The sequence below is a fragment of the Paroedura picta genome, chromosome 3, assembly GCF_049243985.1.
Source record: "Paroedura picta isolate Pp20150507F chromosome 3, Ppicta_v3.0, whole genome shotgun sequence".
NCBI lineage: Eukaryota > Metazoa > Chordata > Lepidosauria > Squamata > Gekkonidae > Paroedura > Paroedura picta.
Window position 1 is genome coordinate 49,648,572 of NC_135371.1, and position 13,396 is coordinate 49,661,967.

General features: G+C 45.8%; 1 protein-coding gene across 3 annotated transcripts in view; it reads right to left on the reverse strand.

The window, feature by feature from the left end:
- FBLN2 (fibulin 2) overlaps positions 1–13,396 on the reverse strand; it is a 201,067-nt gene that overhangs the window by 121,205 nt on the left and 66,466 nt on the right. For all 3 annotated transcript variants that reach the window (XM_077325598.1, XM_077325596.1, XM_077325597.1), the window contains exon 2: positions 10,668–12,125. In XM_077325598.1, the coding sequence (XP_077181713.1) occupies positions 10,668–12,033 (1,366 nt within the window). In that variant the 5' untranslated portion in view covers positions 12,034–12,125. The remainder of the gene's footprint in view (positions 1–10,667; positions 12,126–13,396) is intronic.

Below are 13,396 nucleotides of genomic sequence, written 5' to 3' on the forward strand. Positions count from 1 at the left end.
GGGCTTACCTTTTGTAGATGCAGGACATCGTCAACATCCAGAGTCCAAGCAGCAAACCGGCAGCTACATCTTCCATTTTAAAGCAAAAGGTGGGAAATCCCAAAAAGTGGATTCCCCTAGCTATCTGGCACAAGCAAGAAGAGAGCACCCAGCAAGCCACACGCTAAGGAAATGTACGGAGCCGAACTAGTGCTATCTCCGGCTCCAGCGCCCACCCTTGCACCCTCCTCCCTCTCCCTTCTACCAGGGATGGGGATTTTTTTTTTTAAGAAGACTGCCTAGAGTAATGAATACGCATTAAATTGCCCAGGCAAAAAAAAAAAAAAATTCCCACTAGTTAACACACTAAGCATGCCTTTCTACCCCACCCCCCAAAATCAGGAACAAGATTTCCTCAAGGCTAATGATTCCAGAAGGGGTGGCATTTAAATAAGGACTATGCATTTATGATTAGACACATCTATGATTAGATGCATAGGCATCTAAACAGAAGTTTTACTTTTAAAATATTAGCCTGCATCAGGGATCCTTTAAAACAAGGAGAAAGGTGATTGGCTGCCTGGCTTGATTGACAGGTGGAGGAGAGTCATGAGTATAGTGTGTATTTCTCCATTTCAAGCCAGCATGCAGAGTGCCCAAAAGCATGAGAAGGCGGCAGAGGAAAAGGAGAGAGCCAAGAGGTGAGGAATGGCCGGAGGTGCATTATTTAATAGTGCTGGCGTAACGCTATTTTTTTCAATGTGCAGAAATGCCCAATAAATTCACTAGAATAAATCTCCAAGTATTGAATTGCCATAAGAATCCTTTTTGAGTTGTTGCACCAGTCCAACCAGACTACCTCACTGTAACTTCCAAAGCCTACCACATGGAGCTCATTATGTTATGTTCAGTGATGATCTATGGGAGAATTTAAGGCTCTCCAGGAGTAAGTTTATTTTATCCAGTATATTGCGTCCCTTCAGTGACTTGGAAAGCAGTTAATTTGGTAATGGCTAACGCATCCTACCATATTTGAAACACTGCAGAGCTGAACAAATGACCCTTTAAAAGGCTTATTTCTTTGCTTTTGTTGATTAACATAATTACCATGGACGTTTGGAAGGCAGGCCGGCACTACAAAGCAGTTCAAGCATCTGTAGTAACTTACATTTTCGACGTGGCCTAGCAAAACTATTTTCCATGTCCATTGCGGCTCCAGTCAATTTTCTTCCAGTGTCTGGTTGCAGTCACCACTCTTAATATCACAAGGAATTACACACGCCCAAAAAACCCCACAACATGTGTGTTTAATAATGACACACATATGGATACACTCATATGAGTCACTCTCTGCCCCTCAATTAAACCAGGCAATAATTTGGTCCCACTCCCAGCGATGACAGAAGACACTCCCAATTAGGAGACTCTTATAATTTTTTGTAATCTTTCTATATGAAAGATCTGCTAATATCACCTGTTTTCACAGGGAAATGTAAACAAGTATGTATTTTCCTGTGATTTCTGCAATCCTCATCATACATAAATCAGCTTAGTATAGCTGTTCTCGTTGTCTTTAACCCATTTATGTCAAATATGAGGAACATGTTTTTCTATTTTCTACAAATCCCAATATGACTGCTGTTGTTTAACATCAGCTTGGAAAATCCAGTACCCTAACTGTAAGGAAATTTATTTGGTGACCTTGGGTTCAGACTTTATCTTTATCTAGTATGCTCTTTGTGGCCCTGGTCATGCAATCTGTTTCCCTGTGTTCTAGGACAGTGGTCCCCAACCCCCGGACTGCGGTCCGGTGCCGGGCCGCAAAGGCCTCGGCGCTGGGCCGCGGCTCCCTCTTCCCGCCCCCCCCACAGCGAGAAGCTCGCCAGGCTGCGAGCAAATCGGCCGCCAAAGCGGCCGATCAGCTTGCGGCCCAGCAAGCCTCTTGCTTTGGGAGGGGGCGGAAAGAGAAGCTTGCCGGGCTGCAAGCTAATCGGCCGCTTCGGCGGCCGATTTCCTTGCGGCCTGGAGGGGTGGGGAGAGGGAGCCGCGGCCGCCGGCATGCCGGCGGCGCAAACGCGCACGTGCAGACTTGCCACGCATGCGCGTTTGCGTCTGGGGCGCAAACACGCACGCACGGCAAGTCCACGCATGCGCGCTTGCGCCGAGGGTGCCGTGCACGCGCGGGGCCCCGGGTCGCCCTCTCCCCGCACCCCGGCACAGCGGTCCGCAGCCTAACAAAGGTTGCGGACCACTGTTCTAGGACTTTGTTTTTAACAATAGCAGTGCCAAGTGCAGAGCTGCAGTGAAAGCTGAACATATAAGAGGGTGCTGTTGAGAGAAGATGCAATGGCTACTGCCTGCCAGGGTGGCTTGGACTTACAGTAGGCCCCCTGCTTTGGAGCCCCATTAGAGTTGGAGATGTTAGGGATAGAATCTGAGGGCAGAGTTTGGGAAGGGAAGGGACTTCAGTGGGTATAATGCCATACAGTCCACTTTCCAAAGTGCCATTTTCTTCTGGATGAACTGACCTCGGCCGCCTGTGAGATCAGATGTAATCGTAGGGTAACTCCAGCTACCTCCAGGAGGTTGGCAACCCAAGGCTCAAACCACACCTTTCTAACAAGTAAAAGAAAGTATGGTTAAGGAAGAGCATTTACAACTCATCTCTTTGGCTTTGAAAATCTGACCGTACTGCTATAAAACCTATCCAACATCTCAGCAAAAATAAACCCGCATAAAAGGCCATCAGGTTCAAATAGCTGCCAGCTTTATTAAAAAAAAACTTTTAAAATCATGCCAGTATTAGTCATAGATGCTAACTTATAGGAGTATGACTACAATATAATGGGGGGGGGGAATAGGAGTTCAACAGCTGACTACTTATTCTGGACTTTTGCCCATCTGCCCATCTGGCAGAGGGGTTAATCCCCCACTTCCACATAATGTCAGCACCAGCTCAGGCCTGGCACAAATCAGGCCCTCTCCACAGACATCTCCACAGTGGGTTTTGAGAGTCAGACAATGGTTTCATGTTTCCATCAGGACTTGGAAGAGGTGATTTTCCCAGTTAGCTTGAGGAAGTTAGCTGAGGCTGTGTCACCCCCTCCCCTGATCAAACATTGCCCTGAAGGGGTGCTGTTTGTTCTGTTATTAAACAAAGGCTCCCTTAGGGCTGTTTTTAAATCACGAAAACAAACATCAAAGGAGAAATAGTGAAAGTTCCTTTCCTTCACACTGTGAATTCTATATACAGAATTCTCAGTGTATCGTGTAGTTCGGCCTCCAGAGAAGTGGTGCACATACAGCGATGGGAAAAGAGCCTTGCCAGTTATGAAGCATACAAGTGACTGTCTCTCCATATGTATGTGTGGATGGGCATGAATCCTCAGAAGAGCAAATGTATGTTTAGTATATTTATTTATACTAAACCTCACCTCAACAGGATGAAACAAAAATATTTCCCATGGTAATGTCTTAATGGCAAAGCCATGCTCCTCCCCTGCCCTCTACTCCACTTCACTGTCCCTCTTACAAGAGCAGATGGTATCTGGTGCACTTCATGTGATTTGTATGATGATCAGGGAAAAGATGGTAAGAGGTGGGGCTACTGCCAGTAATAGACAAAGCACCTCTCATTGTACCTAGATCCAGGCTTGGAGTAGAATCCATTGGCAGCCCTGCTGGGAGGTCTCATTGTAGCACCTTGGGGTCACAGAAACTAAGTCAAAGGTCTAGTTCTTATACTATAGCAGCCTTTCTAAATTTTTTGATGTGGGAACACATCTTCGAGTGTGCTCAGTGAAACAGAAGTCCTTATGGACATGACATCTGTGAGTCCCACCCCCCCCCCAAGCTCACCAGAAGAAGCAAGAAGGTGGCCAACATGGAGGCAACTAATGGTGGAGGGAGAGGCCACAGCGCTGGAGGAGGAGGCACTGGAGGAGGCTGAAATGGAGACAGAGGCAGCAGCTATGCTGCCGGAGGCTGAGGAAGTAGCAGTGGCGCAACCAGAGTCTGAGGCAGTGGCGGAACCACCAGCAGAGTCTGAGGCAGCAGTGCCTCCACTCCACTGGCAGAGTCCAAGGCACCAGCAGTTCCACCAGTGGAGGCCAAGGCAGAGGCCACACCAGCAGTGGCCCAAAGGAGCCCTGAACCTGGCAGGTGTGGGGCAGCCAGCTGGAGCAGAAAAGGACTGCAGGACATGGCAGCCTTCTTGCCACAAGAGGTAAGGAGAAGTAGGGGGAGGAGAGAAGACGGGGAGGGATTCTCTGTGTGCGAGTGTGCAAGTGTGGCAGGGGCGCAGCAAACAGTAGCCAGGAAGGGCTTGACAGCCCTCTTGGCTTCCTGCCCCGTTGTGTAGGCAGTGGGTGGGTGTAGGAGGGGACTGCATTCTCTTTTCTCCAATCCCAAGGAGCTGGAAGCCGGGTTGGCCACGGGAAGGAGGGACGGAAGCGGTGACGTCATGGCTGGCCTCCCTCCTTCCTGCCTCCTCTTGGCCAGCCGCACCACTCCGGACTGACTTTGCCAAGCTGGCTGTGAGCCCGGGCCCAGAGGACGCTGCGAGACACTCTGGACATGGCCCGGGATGCAGGACATTTTGGGAAAACCCAGGGTGATTCCGCCGTTTGCGGGACATATGGTCACTAAACGCTACACCAGGGGTCATCAACCCCCGGTCTGCAGCCCGGTACCAGGCAGCGAAGGCCATGGTAGCGGGCTGCTGGCAGCCGTGCCTGCCTACCCCCCCCCACAGCAAGAAGGAAGGGAAGAGGCAGGCACAGCCGCTGGCATGCCAGCGACACAAACGCGCATGCGCACAGTTGCAGAGCACACATGTTTGCGCCCCCTGGTGGTGAAAACACGTATGTGGGGCAATTGTGCACATGTGCGTTAGCACCACCTGGTGGCAAAAACACACATGCGTGGCAACTGCATGCGCGCATTTGTGCGCAGCTGCCGCGCGTGTGTGCGGCACCTGGGCCGTCAGCTCTCCCCTCACCCCCGAAGGCGGTCCCTGACCTCAGAAAGGTCGGGGACCACTGCGCTATACCATTCACCTGGCCTAATGCTATTTTTACTAATGTACGGAAATGCCCTAAACATTCAAAGAATGAAGAAATTAAGAAATTATAACTTTAATGTAATCCATTTTGGAACAATATTTTACTGTGGAATCCTTTTATTTAGCTACACATGCTTACCTAGTCAGTGTGATTTTTGTGGCTATTTTCTTTTAGCCAAGCCACTTGCTTTGATGGGTGGAGTCTCTAGAAATGTTCAGTATACAAAACACTTTGTATCCTTTTTTGCAAAAATACCAGGCCTTTTGCTGTCCTTTTCCTTTCCTTTCCTTTCCTTTCGTTTTTTTTTTTTTTGCAAAAGCAGACCTGACATTTCCTGAACCTATTCACACAGTGACTTTACCTTCCTTATATACATACATAGCTTCAACATGGTAATTCATGGAAACGAGGAGTTAAAATGCTGAGTAATATGGGTGCCTGAACTTTGCTGGCTAGCAAAGCACCTAGAATGGCCAAAATGCTATTATGGAGGATAAGAACAAGAGGTGGCTGACAGAAGGAACCATGGACCCCAAAGCGATCAATGTTGCTATTGTCTTTTATGCAAGAAAGGGACAGGATGGACAGCAGTAGATGGTGCCTCTTGAGGCAGGAAGAGCAGTATGGGTCTGAGGGAAAATGCCCTGAGGGTGATAGCAGCAGATAAGCATGTTGGGGGGCCACACAGAAAGAGGTCGGAGGCCACGTGCGGCCTGTGGGCCTCAGGTTGGGGACCCCTGGCCTTGATCGAATCATGTTGGGCCTATTTCAAGTCTGTAATGTTGGTTTCTATATTTACTTTGATGGTTGATGTCAGAGATGTTAAAAAAGGCTTTTTAAGCATACTTTTTTACCTTTTGTTGTCTGGGTGTGAGCTTTCCAATAGGTCATGAAGTGGCAGCCACCCAAGTGTAACACTCAACAGCCAGGAATGCAGCCCATTTGTAACTTTTATTTACCATACAGATTAGTACATTTTATCTTTTGGCACCAGGAGATCTGACAGTGTTCAGAATATTATTTTACCATAAATGGAAAGCATAAGTTCCCTGTCTGATTGCTACATAAGTCATTAATGATTTAACTCAGCACTGGCAACAATACCAATAAGAAAGGCAAGTGCAGAGGCTCCCAGATTGGCAGAAAGGACCATGGCTGCTATCTCCATCTTCAGACAATGGGCAAATTTTATACTGGACAATAGCCATTGTGATCAGATCCCATTCTGCACACATTAGATAGTGCACTTTCAATGCATTTTAGAAGTAGATTTTCCTATTCTGCATCGGAAAATCCAGCTGCAAAAGCACACTGAAGGTGCATTATCGAATGTGAGCGGAATGGACCTGACCTAATTTCTTACCTTATCAAAATAGAAGCAGGATGGGAGAATGAATGAATGAATGAATGAATGAATGAATGAATGAATGAATGAATGAATGAATGAATGATAAATAGCTACCAGGGATAAATGAAGCAAAATTTTAAAAATTCAGGAAACAAAAGTGGAACCCCAAACCATTTATGTTTCTTTGCTGTGATGTCATAAGCAGACACAAAGAAATATGATGGTTGGGTCAGTGAGAGAGACTTAATGTTATAAAGATTTGAATGTAATGAACTAAACTTGTGTCATTTATTGGCTTGTATGTAAATTAGTGGCCTTTGCATCCAGGTGTCTAACAAGAATTGCATATTGTTCAGGTTGAATAAGAAATGTCATTTCTGAGCTAGTTGAATCCAACCAGACCTTATTAACTTTCCAGGCAGCCACATAGTAACTGCAGGGAACTATCTTTTAATGTTCCCTAGTGACTGATTCATAATGTGGCTGCAGTATACAGGGAGGAGGGTTCCTTTCTCTCCCCTCCTTTACCATTTCCCTAAGCAGAGTAAGTCCTGGCGCCATTATTTATTTTGGAAGCTGCTGTTCCTGACACCTTCCTGTGTGGAATTACAGAGGAGGAGAGAAGCAACTGGAAAATTTTCTCCAATTGCACATAATGCAGGTTGAGCTTCAGAATGAGATTCATGCTTATCTGATACTGAGTTTCAGCAGATTAATACAATATCATTTATTTTAGCTTTCATAAATCACAACAGATTCTGCCTAGGGCAGCTAATATATTCAATTAAAAACAGCCCTTTAAAATCAGGCAAGAACCATACAAAACAACAACACCAAATATAAGAAATTCGTCTAAACATCATATAAATGTCTTCTGTAATTTGAAAAAAGTATCTAGTCCTCTCAAAAATGGAGAGCAAGCATAGATGAGACCCAGCATGGTGTAGTGGTTAAGAGCAGCAGACACTAATCTGGAGAACTGGGTTTGATTCCCCAGTTGAAATGAAGCCTTCTTGGTTTACCTTGGGCCAGTCACAATTCTCTCAACTCTCAGCTTCACCTACCTCACAAAGTGATCGGTACTGAGAGAGGAAAGGAAGGCAATTGTAAGCCACCCGGAGACTACTTCAGGTAGAGAATAGCAAGGTATGAAAAACAATTCTTCTTACAAACAAGCTGGGGAGTTCCTTCTACAACTGTGGGGAAACAACTGGAGTGGCCAGGTCTCCTGTATAGCTCCCCATTTCCAGGTCTCCTGTATAGCTCCCCAGCTTCAATAGCAGGAAGGGGGTAAATAAAGGAGACTTGCCAGCATTGTACTGGTGAACAAAGTCACTTTCTGTGCAAAACCAGAAGTGTCATTGCATCCGGGTGACTCCCTACAATCCACTCAAAATTCTACAATTTATGAATTGCAAAGACTAGGGATTGGCACAAACCAGTTCATGAGCCAAACTTCAGCACAAATTTGGCCCAGTTTGGAGCCCCAAAACCAATATTCAGGGAAGCCACATTCTGAATCAGACCAGAGATCTACCTAGAGTTATCTATTTTGACTGGTGGCACTTGCAAGTTTTTCCCAAGTCAGTTCCGTGAAATCCTTAAGCCTTTCAACATGGGAAGCACATGCTCCACCCACTTCAAGAAGTTGAGTAACTTGATGGTGGTCTTTATCCTTCCCATTTAATTTTCCTAATCTTAATTAATGGTGAGAATGTACACTACGTCAAATAACTTGTACTTTTAAAAATTATTCCTATACTAGGGGCAAAGCCCACTGTATCCAGGAATACAATGGGTGCTAGAGCTTGGCGGTGGGAAGAGGAAGGGGAGGAGTTGTCCAGTCTGTAAGGGCATGGGGTTAAATGTGTGTGTTGTGTGGGAGGTTGTGGTGGTAAATGAGGGCATGGGTGTCAAGAACATATGGTTGGAATGCTCGTTGAGTGTGGGAGAGGACTGACCTTTGGGTATTGTGGCATAGTGGTTACAGATGAGCTTTCCAGAGCCACGTCTTCAGATATGTGAAGGGAAAATCAGACTGGGGTCTCTTCTTAGGGGGAGATTACATGGCAACCAATCCCTCCCAGTTCTGCATTCAAGTTCATTTCCCTTCTTGTGTGAATTAGACCACAGACACTGAAATGTCCCCCTCCCCTAATCCACATGGGGTAGTCAGAATACAAAGGTGTCCATCCTGCTCCTTCTGTCTCCGATTTTTTTTACTGTTGATAAAATATTATGTGCCCACATGCTTCTTTCATGGTTGCTCCTTAGAAGAGCTAGATTGTTGTACCCTGCTGTTTACTACCCAAAGCAGTCTCAAAGCAGTTTACAAACACCTTTTCCTTTGGTCTCCCTACAATAGAAAACCTGTGAGGGACGTGGGGCTGTGAGAGGTCTGAGAGAACTGAGAGAACTGGGAATGGGGAGCAGTGACCCAGCAGGCCTCAGGTGTCTCAAGGCAGTTTCCAATTGCCTTCCCTTCCTCTCCCCATAGCAGACTCCACATGAGGGCGGTGGGGAAGAGAGTAAAGATGGGCATCAATTCAGCCGATTCGGCCGCCGAAACAGTCCAAATTGCTGTCCCTTTAAATTTTAAATGGCCGAATTGCCTTGATTCGGCGATTTGGCCGCCAAATTAAATTGATTCAATTCAGCCAAATCAGAGGCAGCCGCTTGGCTTCCAAGCCTCCTGCTGCCTCTCTGCTATTTTTTTACTTTTCTTCCCTGCCTTGGAAATCCTTCCCCCGACTTTTCTGGGGGCTAGGGGGACGGGGCGTAGGTTTCACCCCTCAAATGTCTTGGGGAGCTCAGGGATGCTCTTCCCTGACTCCCCTGCAAGTTTCAAGAAGATTGGACCAAGGGGTCCAATCCTAGGGGCTCCCAAAGAGGGTACCCCTAGTCGCTCCAAAGGATATAATGGATAATCCTAGTCTCTATTCTGAACTTGATTCCCCATAGACTTCTATGGGGAATAGTCTTTGGGAGCCCCTAGGATAGGACCCCCTGGTGCAATCTTCCTGAAACTTGCAGGGGACTCAGGGAAGACCTACAATTAATAATCACAGCCGAAAACCTCCCCCCACCTCTTCTCTTCCCTGCTCTCTATGATAAATTTATATTCTTTGGAAGCAGTGGAAAGCATCCAGAAATGTGGTCAACTGTCAAGGAGACTATGGTGACAAACTATTATGTGTAGAACAGAGGTTATCAGGTAACTTTGCTCTACAGTAAGAAGTATTCATTTTTAATGTTGTGGACACATTTGCCAAATAATAATCTGTACCCGCTCCATAGAGCGGTATAAATAAAACGCTAAGGGGTGGGGTAGTACTGTCCGGGATGGGGGGGCAACATTTGGGCCCTGGCATTGGACTGACCAGTTGGGAGGCATGAAACCCACCCCACCACGTGCCCAACCTTCACCCCACGGCGGCCATTCTTGTGCTGGCTGCCAAGAGGTGAGGTGGGCCACAGACCCTGGAAAGCAGGCCCAGGATGGGGAGGAAAAAGACACACCAGCCCAGGTCTTTCTCCGGCCGCGAAGCCTGAGGCTGGGCCGGGAGGGAGTGGGGAGAGCCTGGGCAGGGAGGGGGGGAGACAGCTTCATGGCCGGGGAAGGCGCTGGGTCGGCGCATCACAGACGCACCGGACCAGCTCCTTCCCCGGCCGCAAAGCCAAAAGGCTGGGTCGGGAGGGGGTGGGGAACGCTCTCCTAGCGCCCGCTGTATTTCAAGTACAGTGGGCTTAACTATTAGTTGTTTCATAATTCACATAAATATCAGATTGTAAATTGAACACTTAATGATAGTATACCACAATATTAAGTGCACAAATGATTAGGCCATGTTCTGGAAATGATTAACTTCTTATTTGTCCAGGCAGAAGGAACAATTATTAGTATTTGTAAGTTGGAAACTATATGTGCGATAAAAATTAAGTAAATGGAGAGAGGGAGAACAAAACTGTCAGTCAGCAGAAGAGTAGACACCTCTCACAGAGAAAGTCTTTCGCCCCTGGTGTCAGATTGTGGGTACCAAGACTGTGAAGGCATAAATGGTAGACAACACCTTCATCTGATGTAATACAAGTCTACATCAAATGGGGGAAACTATATTATATTTTTTAATGTTGTAAGCCACTACAAACCAGTGACCCCAGGAGTGGTGGCACAGAAGTCAAAAGAAATAAGTCAATAAGTCAATAAATAAATAAATTCTGCTCTCTTTTTATAGACTGCCTTGCTCAGCACTACCGTAATGAATATACAATCTTACCTTCAGGTAATCTGGAGGAAGTATGAACTGAATTGGGATCTACTTCTTCTTCTGGCTGGTAATGGTAAAGTGTCTGAGATTGTTTGGGAGATATTTGATTATGATCTTCCTTTAATGCAATAGGTGGTGGTAGTGTTGGATTAAACTTGACCTTAGGGAAATGGTCGCCTTCTTGTTTTTCATGCAAAGAATTTAACCCTTGTGATTGAGTCACATTGGATTCTTTAAAGACCATCAATTTGTTTTCTTTCTGCTTATTGTCTTTTTTCATGGTAAGTTTGATTTTAAAGCGAGCATTTTCTTCTTGCTCCTGTCTTGCTCGGTTCCCCTGGTGCTTCCTCTCCGCTTCTGCCATGTTTCTGGAAATACCAGTGGTTGCCACAACAGGTTCTTTTGGGATGCTGCTTGATGTGACCATTTTATGAGTTGTTTGTGGACTTTCAGTTATTGATATGGTGCTCCTAGAAGTCCTTTTTTCAGTAGTGTGACTTGTTTCAGGGTGGGGTGTAGGAGAATTTGTGGGGGTCAGTGACAGAGCTTCTTCAACCTGTGAAACTGAAGGTGGTAGTGAAGAGGGAGTAACACTATTTGCAAGATAATCATAGTCCTCGCTTTGCTCCTGACCGATACTTTCTTGCTCTGTATGTGCTGAATAGCTGTAGTACTTTCTAGGTGGCTCCACCTGTGTAGTGTCTCCATCTGGTGCTTCCTGATCATAACTGTAGGGGTCATCATAGTGCCGCTCTGGTTCAACATCATCTGTTTCAGACAGGTTATGAGGATTTAATGTAGACTCATTACAGTCTGGTAGTTCATAGCACATGAGATCCCCTCCAGAATTGGGGCAATGGCAAACCTTGCATGGAGGCACATGGAATGTATGTCCCGCTGCATACTTCTGGTCATCTTGGACACAGCCTATTCTTCCACACTGAGGGCACCCATCTGATGGTAGCACAGCATCAATGCAGTTTGGGGGAAGGTCTGGACAAAGCATAAACTGGCAGCTGATCTTGCCTCCCCCTTTGGGACATGAACATTCGGTGCTTCCAAAGTCAACAAAATAGGACTGCCCTTCAGGGACTTTGCCATTGATAAACCCTACATTCACGCAGTCATAGTACTGGTAGCCTTCACAGGTGCAGCCATGTTGCTGACAGGTGGCACAGCACTCACCAGGCTCAAGCACTTCTGCAATGCAATTTTCCAGGTGCTTACACTCCACACCTGTGCAATCCTTCTGGGCTTGTGAGATGCCAGTCCAAATAAGCATCAAAAAGGCAATGTTCATGGGGCATAAATGTGACACTTGGTGCCTGTCTGTCGTCTTCCTAAAGAGGTGCTGCAAAAATCCAGCCTTCCTCATCTTTTATTGGGCTCTTTTTTCCCCCCAGGAATTTCTGAACTCTCGGCTCCTGGTCAGAACTATTTCCCTGGATTCCCTTTTGCAACGAGAGCCTAGGTTTATGAAAGAGAACTTTGTTAGAGGCTACACTCAGCACATATCCTGTTAAACATTAGAGATACTTTAAAACTGGGATAAAATTCCAACATCTGGAAACCTATGTATAAAATTAATCACAACGCTGTTCGAGCACTGTAGGCACCAGACCCCAAGATGCATGTTTTTCATTTCTCTCTGTCTTTCCCTCCCCCTTCTCCCTCCTTTTGAAAGAGAAACAAGAAAGCAGCCTTTTTTATCTATTCATAAAATATACACATAGTAAAATAAAAAGCAGTACTTTGTGCTGCATCTTTTTATGCATTCAGTATATTTTTTAACATTTTATTTTTAAAACAATTTCTGGCAGACAAGCCGATGCATAGTATTTTCTTTCTTCAGATATACCTTTTAAGTATTTCATCACATTAGTGATGACAATGAATTTTAAGTATGGGTTTCAAAATATGCATTTTAATGTTTTGGCTTCCCTAAATCCATATTGAGCAGTCGTAGATCTCTTCAGAGTTGATGCATGATTTGAAATGGGCTTGTTTTGGCACCCCCTGCCATGAGCTCTTTGTGCAGCTACCTTTTCCTAATCCAAATGTATGATGTGGCACCAGAGGTCAGCCTCTATTGTCTTGTAAATAATTATGCCCACATGGAATAGGATAGTTATCAAGAACCACATCTAATTTATAGCATATTTCTCATGATTCCTGATGATCACAAAATCCGCTGTACATGACCAAGCAGTATCTAGCTCCTAATGGAAGACTCAACGCTGTCATTCCTTGCCACCACTGGTAAATTTGGAAAAAAAGAAGGGATGGTGAGTACACCATGGCCCCAACATGCTTCCAATGTGATCATGGGATGTGGTGGAGCTCTTTGTACTCTCCCCAACTGCAATTGAGTAGATTGAAAATGTAGATATTTTATTTTTACTATACAGTCCAAGACCATCAGAGATAACATCAGGAAAAAAAAAAACACTAAACATGACAAAGTTGAAGTTGCATGCAGACAACTCACTCCCTACCTGGGGGTGTGTCACTAATAGGGAGAGAGAACTCTTTCAATGAGAACCAAATTATGGGGTTTATCTGTCTTCTTCCTCTTCCTGATGCTTGCTAGGTGGAAGAAATGCTGGCCTCCGTGAAAGGCCCGGCTGCTGATAGGTTGCTCCTTCCTCAGCCTTTTCCCATTATCTTCCCACGGAAATGGAGGGAAGCCAGCTGCTTCCTTTGCCCCCTGTGTTGGTCTAAGGTTTTAGCTCTCTGCT